The 14,947-nt window shown below is 37.7% G+C and overlaps 1 protein-coding gene across 1 annotated transcript; it reads right to left on the reverse strand.

Moving 5' to 3' along the window:
* Positions 1–4,050: 4,050 nt before the first annotated feature.
* LOC112045996 (uncharacterized) lies at positions 4,051–12,720 on the reverse strand. Its single transcript, XM_024082434.2, has 5 exons — positions 12,459–12,720; positions 11,607–11,704; positions 8,434–8,524; positions 7,726–7,803; positions 4,051–4,223 (listed from the first exon to the last, which is right to left on the reverse strand). The coding sequence occupies exons 1-5, from the start codon at positions 12,718–12,720 to the stop codon at positions 4,129–4,131; spliced, it is 624 nt and encodes a 207-aa protein (XP_023938202.2). The 3' UTR covers positions 4,051–4,128.
* Positions 12,721–14,947: the final 2,227 nt, after the last annotated feature.

The following is a 14,947-nucleotide window of genomic DNA, read 5'->3' on the forward strand; positions in this document are numbered from 1 at the left end:
AAATATTAATTTTATATACTTGGATTTACGTCATTATTTATTATTTATACTATTAAACTTAAATCCTTATCAAAATAAATTATTTAATAATCACAAGGATATTATGGAGATAAGATTTGCCCTTTACAGTATGTTAATTAGTCAAATAGTTTCGGAGATAATATAAAATTTCTGAAAGTCGGAAAAAATGCGCTATATGACGCCCCGCGGTTTCAATTACGTGGTTCCCGTTCCCGTGTGAATATAAGGACCAAACATAGCCTATAACACTCGCAAATAATGTTGTTTTCCATTGGTAAAAGAATTTTCCAAATCGGTCCAGTAGATCCAGAGATTACCCCCGACAACCACACAAACTTTACCTCTTTATAGTATTAGCATAGAAGTCGCTTGGGAAATTATAGTCTTTTGGTCATTGCACCACGCACAAAAGGCTGGTCCAATTTTGCTGAGGGTAGGGATAGGATAGGGGTAGGGAAGGGGTAGGATAGAGGTAGGGTAGGGGTAATTTAGGGAAAGTGTAGGGTAGGGTAGGGTAGGGTACGGATAAGGTAGGGGTAGTGTAGGGTACTGGCAAGGTAGAGGTAGGGGAAGGATATGGAACGTATAGGGTAGGGGAGGAGTAGGATAGGGGTAGGGTAGGGGTAAGGTAGGGGTAGGGAAGGGTTAGGGTTAGCGGTAGGGTAGGAGTAAGGTAGGGGTAGGGTAGGGGTAGATTAGGGGTAGGGTAGGATAGGGTATGGATAGGTTACGGGTAGGGCTAGGGTAGGGGTAAGGTGGGGGAGGGTAGGGTTAGCGTTAGCGGTAGGGTGGGAGTAAGGTAGGGGTAGGGAAGGTTAGGGTTGGGTAGGTTTACAAGTGGGGTAAGGTAGAGGTAGATAAGTTTACATCCATTTTTACGCGGACGAAGTCGCGGGCGTCCGCTAGTGTTCTATAATAATAATGATTAATTAAACTACTTGGTAAACTTTCATTCTTTCTTTCATGCGTTTTAATTCTTCTTCCACCTTCTAACTTCACTTAATCTATACTAATATTATAAAGAGGTAAAGTTTGTAAGTTTGTAAGTTTGTAAGTTTGTAAGTTTGTAACAATTTTTTGAAATTGGGTAATCTTCGGAACTACTGGACCGATTTTAAAAATTCTTTCACCAATAGAATGCTACGCTATCGGGGAGTGCTATAGGCTATATTTTATATTTCTATCATATATAACTACTGAGATATCGCGGGTTTTCTCTTACAGGTCAGACCGAAAAACTTACTTATTCGCATGCGCTGCCTCAACCATTGCGTATAACTGAAATAAATGTATGGAGGCTTTTTGAACCTTTAAAAGTTCTACAAAAAAGTCCGCGACACCATATATCTATCTTTTATATTTTAGCAGATATAGTACCTTTAGTACTTTAATAAATTATTTAAATTTTAAACTAAGGTTTACGTCATTATTTACACAACTAAACTTAAATCCTTATCAAAATAAATTATTTAATAATCACAAGGATATTATAGAGATAAGATTTGCCCTTTACAGTATGTTAATTAGTTATATAGTTTCGGAGATAATACAAAATTTCTGAAAGTCGCAGAAATGCCGCTATTTGACGCCCCGCGGTTTCACTTACGTGGTTCCCGTTCCCGTATGAATATGAGGACCAAACATAGCCTATGACACTCGCAAATAATGTAGCTTTCTATTGGTAAAAGAATTTTCCAAATCGGTCCAGTAGATCCAGAGATTACCCCCGACAACCACACAAACTTTACCTCTTTATAGTATTAGCATAGAAGTCGCTTGGGAAATTATAGTCTTTTGGTCATTGCACCACGCACAAAAGGCTGGACCAATTTTGCTGAGGGTAGGGATAGGATAGAGGTAGGGAAGGGGTAGGATAGAGGTAGGGTAGGGGTAATTTAGGGAAAGTGTAGGGTAGGGTAGGGTAGGGTACGGATAAGGTAGGGGTAGTGTAGGGTAGGGGAAAGGTAGAGGTAGGGGAAGGATATGGAACGTATAGGGTAGGGGAGGAGTAGGATAGGGGTAGGATAGGGTAGGGGTAGGGTACGGGTAGGGTAGGGTTAGGGTAGGGATAAGGTAGGGGTAGGGAAGGGTTAGGGTTAGCGGTAGGGTAGGAATAAGGTAGGGGTAGGGTAGGGGTAGATTAGGGGTAGGGTAGGATAGGGTATGGATAGGTTACGGGTAGGGTTAGGGTAGGGTAAGGTGGGGGGAAGGAAGGGTTAGCGTTAGCGGTAGGGTAGGAGTAAGGTAGGGGTAGGGTAGGGTAGGGTTGGGTAGGTTTACGAGCAGGATAAGGTAGAGGTAGAGAAGTTTACATCAATTTTTACGCGGACGAAGTCGCGGGCGTCCGCTAGTTTTACATAAATCAATTGTAACTGAGCCGTGATAGCCCAGTGGATACCTCTGCCTCCGATTCCGGAGGGTGTGGGTTCAAATCCGGTTCGGGGCATGCACCTCCAACTTTTCAGTTGTGTGCATTTTAAGAGATTAAATATCACGTGTCTCAATCGGTGAAGGAAAACATCGTGAGGAAACCTGCATGCCAATCCGCATTGGGCCAGCGTGGTGGACTATTGGCCTAACCCCTCTCATTCTGAGAGGAGACTCGAGCTCAGCAGCGAGCCGAATATGGGTTGATGACGAATTGTAACTAGTTGTTCGCTTTTAAACAATTTAAAAAAACCTTTTCTCCTTCTCTACCCAAAACGCAATAAATCACAATGTCAGTAAAGATTTGGCGAAACCACAGATTTTCGTATCTTTAAAGGGAAATCATTACTCCCCGTTTCCCTCGTTCGGTTCCGCGAGATATGTCCAGAATTAATAGATTATTTTGACGCGGTCCCTTTATCCTGGAATAAATAAAGTTAGGTAGCTTTAGCAGTTAAAATCAGAATTATTTTGTTTTGTTAAGCCTTTTCCAACTAAAATTAATTCTTCATCTTAATTTTTTAATACGATAACAATATTATTTTTTGCTTAATAAATCTACTCCTGGAAGTCCGTTGGGCTTTGAATATAATGGTAAGTTAACAGTTCAGTTGAGCGTTGTTGTGTGTAGGTATATTACCGACAATCTGTATAATCCGAATCCGGTATTCTATACAATGTCTAGACAATGTATGCACATGGTTGTCCATTACATACATTACTTATGACAGAGGCGTCTTTACCTATAGTGCAGGGTGTGCGTTGCACCCGGGCACTATAGGGGACATCGTCTGCCCTTAAACCTCTTTAATCCGGCTAATCGCAAAATCCATTCTTAGTGGATACTTGGGTACTAACTATAAATTACCTCCCTGCCAAATTTCAGCTTTGTACTTTATGCGGTTTTCGAGATTTCGTGATAAATGACCTTTCGCATTTATATATTAAGATAGAGGGCGCTTAATTGATTATTGCATCCGGACGTTGCGTGAGCTAGAGGCGTCTCTGCCCTAGGTATTTTATAGAAAGGAAGAAAGAAGAGAGAGAACTAATGTGTGTAATAATCATTGCATCTTTATTTTTGTGTAGTTTCGTCTCCACGCAGTCTTGTATGCTCCTACCCCTAATGTTTTTGTAAAGCGCGAAGCCAGGAGTTTTGAAAGCTAAGAACAAGTCTTCTGGCGTAGACATTTACAAACTTGAGATTAAAAAAAAATTTGCTATATTAACCAACCTAGAACTCAGAGCCGTAAAGTTATTAAAAATATATATCGCCTAACATAATCGCAGAAATAAGCAGCCATGAATACTTTCCCGGACAAGCTGTCTCAAAATGTTCTTCTATTAGTGCTCCCGGGTAGAAAAATAAGGAAAAACACACTAAGTACATGTTCAAAGATTATTTATATTATTCTTTAAACATCATCATGAAACCTTGTTCTAAAGTGGCTATACTGTAGGTATAATTATGTAGATTATGCTAGCCACAAACGGTCAATTATTCTCACGTTTCTGTAGCACCCACGCCTGTAATTGATTGTGAGTTGGTCACTGCGTACATGACTTGTATAGTATGCCGCGTGGGTACTGCCGTTTGCTTTTCAGAAACGTGAGAAAAATTGACCGTCAATGGCGACCTTTATACAAGAGTCTTGTAATATTATTGTAGAGTATATTTTGTTATTCACATTCTGCCTCGTGCATCAGTATGGCGCGGCGCACGTAGCGGAAATGGTAGAAACTGAAAACCACCACGAAAGAGAAGAAGTAAAGAACTGCAACAACATAAATTAGACATTAGCTTTACCTACAATTAAAAAAAGTATTATACACTGCCGTGCTTTGATAGCCCAGTGGATATGACCTCTGCATCCGATTCCGGAGGGTGTAGATTCGGATCCGGTCCGAGGCATGCACCTCCAACTTTTCAGTTAGGTAATGCGTGCATTTTAAGAAATTAAATATCACGTGTCTCAAACCGTGAAGGAAAAACATCGTGAGGAAACCTGCATACCTGAGAATTTTATCAATTCTCTACGTGTGTTAAGTCTGCCAACCCGCTTTGGCGTGGTGGCGTGGACTAAGGCCTAACCCCGCTCATTCTGAGAGGAGACTCAAGCTCGGAAGTGAGGTGAATATGGGTTAAATACTATTATTTTGATTATATACTAGCAGACGCCACGCGGTTTTACGCACATAGTTCCTTTTCCCGTGGGAGTAAAATAGTTTATGTTTATCAGGGATTTGGAGGATTCTAATAGTGAAAGAATTTTTCAAATCGATCCAGTAGTTACAGCGCCTATTCAATGTATAAAAACAAACATATAATCAAATTTTCTTTGTAATATTAGATAATATAAATAATGGTCAGTGGCGTAACGTGGGTATATGTCGCCCCCTATTTTTTAATTATTACTTAGTTAAAAACAAATATTAATTTATTTTTAAGCGTTTTAAACACATGTTAGAATCTGTGATTATAAATGAGCTTTGTGCCATGTTTCACTTATTTTCGTTTGATAGAATATGTTTCATTTGCCTATTATAGCAGTATAATTATCATTATTGAAAACGTCTGTAAAGGTGCTAGAGGGGATGAAAAAGAGGAGGAAAATATGGAAAATGAGGTGGTTGCCTCAATGCGAGCGGTTCACTGCAGCGGTGCATTAACTAATTACAGTGCACATGTGTGTATTGCACTTGTGCAGATTTTACCGTAATGCCAGCTTTCACATTAGTGTACGCAACACTATCGATACCCGATAAACATTTTATCTTATACGTAATTAGCTTTTAGTTTGGTTCGAGTGAATACGATATAAAAAAATATTTAAATGCTATTTTAATATCGGACGTGCTGCTTTATGGTATTTTTTCATTATTTTATAATCGTTTACCTATTGTTTTACCCTCGTAGTAGTAAATTATATACTAAGAGGCACAATTATCTGCCCACTTAAATATACTTCCGTTATATTAAAGAAGGCGGATAATTGTACCTCTAAGTATATTCAACCGACTTCCAAAAAGGAGGAGGTTCTACGTTCGGCTGTATGTTTTTTTTTATTTATTTTTTGAAAATTCTTTTTTTGTTTTGAAGGGTTTAATTTCAGGGGGAACTTTCCAGTTACCTTTTGTTTGGGCTACAGTGCCATGTTTTAATTAAAGCCGTTTCTGAAAGAACCACAGAAAGGACAATGGTCTGGTGTTTGTTGATAGAATTCATAAGCGTCTACTAATGTAAACTATTACAGTTTGTAGAAAATAATTTATTTAATTTTATGAAACAGAGCAAAAGGTCTAATTAAGCCCAAAAACTAAAATATATTCACATCAATTACATTTAAATAATTGAGTATGGCAACCATACTATTTATACGAATATTGCATATATCGGACAACTAGGGACGCGCACGATACCGAAAAGCCAGTATCGAATCGAATAAAATATCGTCATAGAACTACACGTATTCAATGACATCAGTTTAATTTCAGTAGAACAAACATATAAACTAATATTTATGACGAATTAATATAATTATTTTGAAATATATATAAAATATTTTGATTTTCAAACAAGAAATAGTAATTAATTTAAATGCAATAGGTACACCTATTTAATTTAAATTACTTATTTCTAATCATGACAAAATACTGCTAAAGTTCACTCTTACTTGGCGGCATTTTACATTTAAGTAATAAAATAAACAAAATGTAATAGTCAAACATGTTAATAACAATTATTAACAACAGTAAGCCATATGATATATTTTAATAATCAAAGGAAAGGAACAAGTGTTTACAAACGTATTTATTGTTTAAGTATGTTCGACATGATTTTAAATAAAAGTAAAAATAGTAAGTAATTTCCTGAAGATTACTTATTGATTACAAAAATAACAGTATCGAAAGGAGATCGATAATCATTAATCGATACTATAAAGTATCGATACTTTTACGTGTACCTATGACAAGTCATGCACTATCAATTCAACTGTGAACTGTAAGTCAGTTGTCACATCGCGTCGTAATTTCGTTGTTTGCGTACTTAAGCGTCTTGTAAATCTTGTTGCATTTTTCCGATACTTATCAAATGATTTTCTGTACCTACATTCTTTTTTAACGACCGCTTATGTTTATGGACACCGATTCTCCCGCTAAACTACTGACTTAAAACACTATTGTATTAAATTCCACGTTGATTTTTAGATTTAATTATATTAATTTTTATAAAGTATGTATATTATCCATGTCTAAGAGAAAAATGGGGATCAAACCTACTTTTTATGTTCTTCGATCGAACCCAAATACCCGGCTTCATAATCGTGGAATAATTAAGACTTCAATTTAAAAAGTAGGTCTCTATTCGTTGTTGACAAAACATAACCTCTAAAACTTCAAACATAAATATCTCGAATTCCAGACTTCACATAATATTAAACCATAAGAATAAATTGTTAAGAAAATAATTATCTATCATTTTATATTTTTTTCATTCATAGACGCTTAAAAAAAATGTCAGCAAAAATTTGTTTGGAAATAGACCATTGTCCTTTTGTAATTTAAACGGCTTGAATTAAAACATCACTGGCTTGGCACCGCCTTCAAACTTATCAGAAGGTAGCACATAGGTAAGATGTTATTTTTTGCTTTTTATTTTAAGTTAATTTTTGAGTTGTAAGTCGGTTGAATAATTTTTTATTAAAATTTTTATTATTATTAATGAGCCATTAAAGTAAGCTGATAATACATTTATTTTCTATTATTATAATAGTTCTTGGATGAAATAGATGGTCCACACGATGCATGGAAAACCAACTTTGACGGCCTCCGTGGCGCAGTGGTATGCGCGGTGGATTTACAAGACGGAGGGTTCGATCCCCGGCTAGGCCGATTAAGGTTTTCATAATTGGTTCAGGTCCGGTACGTGGGAGGCGTCGGCCGTGGCTATTACCACCCTACCGGCAAAGACGTACCGCCAAGCGATGCCGTGTAGAAACCGAAAGAATTGTGGATTTTCATCCTCCTTCTAACAAGTTAACCCGCTTCTATCGCATTGCATCATCACTTACCATCAGTAGATTGTAGTCAAGGGCTAAAAACAATACTCTTCTTAGCGATGAGTGTGTAAATATTACTAATGAATTTGAACTAGCACTTCGGGTGAAGTAGCAGGCACTTTACTTCGATAGCGCTGGCTCTAACTTTCATTCTTCAGCAAAAAGCGCGAAGCTTTTACTTGAATGAGGTAAAAATCTAAACAAAATGGCCACCTACTTGCTCCGATAAACGTACACAGTCCACTAACGCAAGCTAGGTTAGCCAGCCGATGTTGCTCGTCTTTTATCTTTGGCGCTGAAACAGATGACAATCGATAAAATCATCATCACCACCCATCAGTTGACATATGTTCTCAAATACACATGCCTTTTGTAAGAATTGTAGATACGTGATTGACCTCTGCCTTTGGGCATCGATTTGGAAGGCGTTGGTTCAAATCCGGTCCGGGGCACGCACCTCCATAGCTTTTGTGTGTAATTATGTGCATTTTAATAAATTAAATATCACTTGTCTCAAACGGCGAAGGAAAAACATCTTGAGAAAACCTGCAATTGGTCCTCGTGGTGGCTTTACCCCACTCATTCTGAGAGGAGACTTGATTGAGGATTCTGAGTGCTCAACAGTGAGCCGAACATGGGTTGCTGATGATGTAGGGACTTGACGTTCGAAAAAGCGCGCCCGTCGCTCCTGCCGTGATTTCTGCTAGGCAATTCTGTAATGATATTTTTATAACTCGTAAGTGTGAGTTTCAAACTCATCTCTATCTCTCTCTGTTTTATACGATACTATAGAATGAGAAAGACAGCGGCGAATTCAAAAACTCGCACTTGCGAGTTCAAATATCGTTAGAGAATAGCCGTGTTGGTCTGGAACTCTCCAATCCTACTGCTTACTTCGTTGGCGTCGTACATTGGCAGAACTCACCATCTTGGAACCTCACGCAGGCTCTACTTATCTTGCAGACCGCAAGAGACATGATTGCCAACCAAACCAGAGACGCAACCAGAAGGTACACCTGCGAAATTAAAAAAAATACTAACTGAAGTAATCATTAGCTTAAGACTGAAGTAAACAAATTAGATAGATTTAATCTACTCGTATTTAATAGTTCTAGCTGATACATGACATTGTCTGCGTTAATTTGTTTTCCGAGATGAAAGTATTGTGCTATTCTAGATTATAATATATCACTGTGCCAAGTTATATAAAAATAAGTATAGTGTTTTTAATTTTAGCAGTTTATTTAGAATATGTCACACTAATATTATACCTAAAGGCGAAAGTTTGTGTGTAAATGTTTGTGTATGTGTGTAATTGTGTATGTTTGTTCCTCCTTTGTCTTGCGGCTACTGAAGCAATTTAACTGAAAATTGTAATGAAAAATAGATTTCACCCTGGATTAACACATAGGCTCCTTTTTATCCCGAAGAAAAAATATAGTTCTCGCGGGATAAGTGAAAACTGAATTCCACTAGTTACTATATAATTAATAAAAAAGAAACACTGAGCGAATATTCTTTCGCCATTTGAAAGCTATACCTTCAACGAGTAACAGAGAGGAATTTATCCTCTTATTCCCACAAGAACGGGAACTACATGGGCAAAACCGCGTGGCATCAGCTAGTTTAACATAGTTAACCAACAAAAACATGCAAACGTTCCCATTCATATTATTCGTACGATTCAAATTCCTAAACAAGATTACAATTTCCGATACATCGTAATAAAATTTGCTTCCGTACCGTGTTTACATTTCATACTACCAATACAGATAACTAACGTTAGTTGTAAACGTCAAAATCAAACAGTATTGAATATTGCAAATTGAATATTCCAATCCAATTTGTTGATATATTGTGTTAGAACAACGTGAACTTAATAATTGACAGCCTGTAGTAATTGTTAGTCGAAAATTTACTATTATTTTACTACACATTCAGTATTAGGGGTGTGTAGTCAGGGTGGGTACAACCCCCCTTAAATGTGATAACTATGAAAGTTGGTCTTCCTTTGTAAATCGCAGTGGCCGTAAGTAGGGTGTGGAAGTCTGATTTTATAGAATCTCCAATTTAAGGAAAATAGTAATGTCGTAAATTGCAGAAGTCAGAAAAAGCTACTAGGTGGAACTGCACGGTTATTCTCTAACGATGTTTTCTATAACTCACTTTCTACTTTCGAATTCACTGCCATCTTTCTCATTCTATAGTATCGTCTTAAACAGAGATAGATAGAGGTGAATTTTAAACTCGCACTTGCGAGTTATAAAAATATCGTCACAGAATAGCCTAGCTGGTACAAATCTGGTAATCGCAAACTGAGTGCTGGTACAAATACTAACTCAGATTGTTATATGAAAACGTCATTTTCGTAGAACATTATATATACATAACATAACATAGGTCCGTCAGGTACATTCAACACCTGACTAAAGTGTTTTTCAAATATTGATTATTACAATCTTAGCAGCCCTGTGACGGGACGCAAATGTATTGTTTCTCTGAGCTCAAAGACCGAGGGGTTAAATTATATTTTTTATATATTGACCCACTCCTAACAGTCTTTGGGACTCATTGTAAAGGAAGAGGACTATTGGTCATTTAAAAAAATATTAATTTTAAACATAGCAGAAAAAATCAACATAAAAAATACTAGATACGCCCCTGGTATCACAAAAATACAAATGGGCACGGTAAATATTTCGAATGTGAATTTTTCAGCGCAACTGCTAGATTGAAATTCGGCCCCGGGCAGTCTTTGCGCAGAATTTCGGACTTACGCGTCTGAAAATACCATTTTTTTCCTAAAATTTTCAACAAAAATGTAGGTACGCCCGAAAAAGAGCTAACATTTTTTTGCAACTTTGTTTACATTTACCAACTATTCTGGCAGCGTTTTAATCAACAACGATTGTCTGCGTAACAACTGACAAATTCCAATAGTCGAGGAGCCGAAGGGGGGATTTTTGTAGTTACTCGAGCGCAGCAGATGAACATAACAGGGTATACCTTGCACGTATAAACATAAGGGAGAATATCTTGCACGTTGTTGAGTACCTCCACCAAGTATGAGCCCTCAATATTGGTGGGTACGTTTAGGGCTACCAAAAACAAAACTAACTTCAGAAATACTCAACCAGCATGTCAGATTAATATAAGGTAGGTGAATTGATAGCTAAAAGGTGTGTATTTCGAAAAACTGGCGTTATGAGCGTATAATTAAGGAATGGGAGGGTTTTAAAGTTACAAAATTAATATATATTTCTGTTATCTAACCACGAGCGCCGTTAATTTTTTACTTATCCTGAATGAACTAATCTCCAGAATAATCGCTCATGTTTTATGATGATTTCAGTAAGCCGAAGTAACAAAAATTGTCTTTAAAGTCTCTAGTTTTTTTCCCATCGCTGAAAGCGAAAAAAGTATATAACCATTTATTCTTTCTATCATCTAATCTACCAAATCTAATCGATTCCAATGACGCTTTATTAACTGCAAATTTAGCATCCCGGGCTCCTCTACTACAATTTTTTATTTCCAGTGGTACTTTAGGTCCAGTGTTAGCCTATGTGACTTCCGATCACTAGGTCCAGGATTCGAATCCTAGGTTGAAATGAAAACTAAGAGAAAAACTGAGCTTAACATGCTCTCCGAGGCACGGGGACTTAACACCACCAACTGTCCGGTACTGAACTGAGAATGTTTACTGAAAATTTCGCAGAAGAGAGAATAGCTCAAAATCAAAATTTTATTTCAAGTAGGCTTAGTTTACAAGCATTTTTGAAACGTCAAGTGTGACTATTCGTAAAGACCTTACCACCGGTTCAGAAGGAAGGTTCTGCCGAAGGTTCTTTAAAAAAATCATGTAATATTATAATTTACAACCGTTAATATCATTACAATTCCTTTTAGTTTTACTTCCTGCGTGAAGGTGAAAGCTGATCCAATGACCTCCAACCATTAGGGAACTCTCAGTATTACATAAACTCGAATCCAGGATCTCGTGGTCCAAAACCACATGGGCTAACCACTGGATTAAAGAGGCGGATACAATGCTTACCCTAGTTAAGGATCTTATGCATGCTTAGGTACAATACTCACTAGCATCGCCCTGCAGTTCTCGGTGAGAGCCACCACGATCAGCAGAAGGCCGGCACCTGTGACGCCGCTCAGCACTGCGCCGGTAGCCAGGCTCATAACTTTAAAATAAGAGAAGTTTAAGCCACAATAATGACATAGATCAGAGCGTGGATTGCGTACGTTTCGGGACGCTTGACGGAAGTGATAACTTAAACCTGCTGCCGTATCAGAAAGAGAAGTCAGAAAGAACACAATAAGCGAAGTTTGAGCCACAACAATGACATAGATCAGGGCGTAGATGGACATTCCTAAAAAAAAGTGCGTTTTGGGACGCTTGACAGAAGTGATAACTTAAACCTGTTGCCGTCTCAGAAAAGGGAGTCAGACAGAATGGCGCCGTAACGCGTTACGGTTAACCTCACAAGAAGCTATCACTTCAACAAACATGAGCTACGAGCATATACCTAGGATGCGCATCACAACATATGGCGACGGAATAAAAAAATAAAACGACCACGGAATCCGGTGGTAGTGAGTTTGGTGAAAAAAGAGAAAAATGAACAAGAAAGAGGGCAGATCGGTTCTGTGTTTGGTGCAAAATCCAGTGATTTGCTCAAATATAATAATGTAGTGTCTATTTCATGACATCTTGTGGTGCTCGGTCTGTTGAGCCTTTTGAATGTTGTTCCGATTGTCATGAAAATGAAACGGTACCAATCTGGACGTATACTCTGGCAAACAAAACAATAATTTTCAAAATTGGTTAATAAATGTCGAAGTTATTAGAAGAGGTAACGAACATTAAAAAAAACATATGCGTTGAATTGAGAACCTAATCCTTTTTTTAAGTCGCTTAGAAAGACATGAACTTACACTGTGAAGTTGGAGTTAGATGCATTTCATCGTACTGCTTCCCGTGAGTAAGGATCAAGGTTAGCAGGACAGATCCCACCAGAACCTGGCAGAAGGCTATCAGGAGTACTCCTGGGAAGAGGTTGCAGACCCCACAGCAGCTCTCGACATGGCATCCTGGCTTGTGGAAGGTAAAATGGAGGGGCGCGTTGGTTGATCTGCTAGAACTTCGGGGGCGTTTGTCACTCGACCTTGTGAGTTCTTCTGTTGTGCTTTTGGGCATAGTTGGCTCAATTTTTCATTGAATTTATTATTTAGACAGAATAATAGACATAAAATGATTGACAGATGTTTTGACAAAATATTCTTTATTTTTTGGGTTCGTTTACCAACCATCCTCTTGAATAAACAGTGTCACAATTTTAGTGGTTGAACTCGGGGCAGGTTTGATAATATCTATACTATATAATAATAAAAAGAGGTAAACGTTGTGTTGTTTTATATGAGAATACCTGAACCTACTGCACCGATTTTGAAAATTCTTTTACCATTAGCCATGTTATTTGTGAGTCTCGTAGGTGATATTTTATTCGTATATGAGAATTCATATAATAGTTAATGTTATAAAGAGGTAAAGTTTGCGGAGTAGTAACGGGTAATCTTTGAACCTACTGTACCGATTTCGAAAATTATTTTACCACTACACGTTATTTGAAAGCGTCATATATAGCCTCTATTTTATCTCCGCATTCTCACGGGAACGGAACTACGCGGGTGAAACCGCGGGTGTCTGTTAGATACACGCATTTAACAAGTTACTTAGCAAAGTATTTTATTGTCATTCAGATAACCTTCTGATAACCTTTGCTTGCCTTTGATTTTTAGACAAAACGAATCCAAAAGGGGGAAGTCAATGTCTGGAAATAACACGTCCCCCCCTTTGTCTGTTGTGTCACGACCACCGCAAAGTTCCAATACAATTTGAGCGTGATTAATGATGAGGCAATAGAACGACGGCCTGTGATAGTCAGACCTCATTTGTGGCTTTAGCAATTCCATATACTCGATGAGAATCAAGTCTAGTCTGTGGTAGGCATACCCGCATATTCGTCATCGTCATTATCAACCCATATTCGGCTCACTGCTGAGCTCGAGTCTCCTCTCAGAATGAGAGAGGTTAGACCAATAGTCCACCACGCTGACCCAATGCGGATTGGCAGACTTCACACACGCAGAGAATTAAGAAAATTCTCTGATATGCAGGTTTCCTCACGATGTTTTTCCTTCACCGTTTGAGACACGCAATATTTAATTTTTTAAAATGCACATAACTGAAAAGTTGGAGTGCTCCGGATCGGATTCGAACCCACACCCTCCGGAATCGTAGGCAGAGGTCATATCCACTGGGCTATCACGACTCTACCAGCACCCGCATATTATAAAGAGGTAATGTTTGTGGTAATGTGGGGGGTAATCTCCGGATCTACATAACCGATTTTGAAAATTCTTTTACCACTAGAAAGCCATATAGCCCAAAATAACGATTTTTACACTCGACTTACAACGATACACTCAAAAATAACGATTTTTGAATGTCATAGGCTATATTTTATTCTCGAATTCTCGGGAACGGGAACTGGGTGAAAAGGCGGGGTGTCGATTCGTTTCTCATATTATGCGGAAGAAAATACTTACGTATGGTGTTGTCCAATGTCTGATTTGAAAAATTCTTTCTACGTTAGATAACCCATTTATCGCGGAAGGCTAATATTATGCCCGTATTCCTACGGGAACGGGAACCACGCGAGTGATACCGCGTGGAGTCGGCTAGTCATTCATATCACATGAGGTTAGTCTAGCCATTACAAGCTCTTGCTCCACAAATATAAAACGAACGATTTGCAAATGATTAATGTTTTTCAAAAGCCTTTTGTTAGGACGACTGGGTAAAAAAAAATTGCTGCCAACATTCCTTTGTTTCGGATGCCAATTAGGTTCTTACTCGTAATTAACGATTATTACAGGTTTTCTTATTAGAATTACTTATCTAATATCAAATAGATGGATCTACCCATTATTTTAACTTAATATAGGATTGCGTAGTGTTTTAGAAATTTATCAACAATTATACATGTTTCATTTTAGCTTTGTATCTAATACCTGAGATAGAAACATTTTTGCTATTAGGTATATGCACAGATTATAACCGATTATGATGAAACTTTAATGTATTCATACAGAGACGTAGTTCTTTTAGAATTACACTACACATTCAGACTTATATACATTTATTAACTAATTAACCGATTTCAAAAATGAGGAGGTTCTCAAGTTGACCGGTATGTTTCTTTTTTGCATGTATTAATTCGAACCATAATTATTGAAATTTTTTATGTATTTCAGACAGTGCTCTTTCATGTGGTTCTTTCAAAAACTGATCAGCAGATGGAACATAATAATACTATGATTCTTTTTAGCTTAGTGGATACGTTTTTAAATTCAAATTTCAT

Source organism: Bicyclus anynana, chromosome 8 (assembly GCF_947172395.1).
Source record: "Bicyclus anynana chromosome 8, ilBicAnyn1.1, whole genome shotgun sequence".
Classification (NCBI taxonomy): Eukaryota; Metazoa; Arthropoda; class Insecta; order Lepidoptera; family Nymphalidae; genus Bicyclus; species Bicyclus anynana.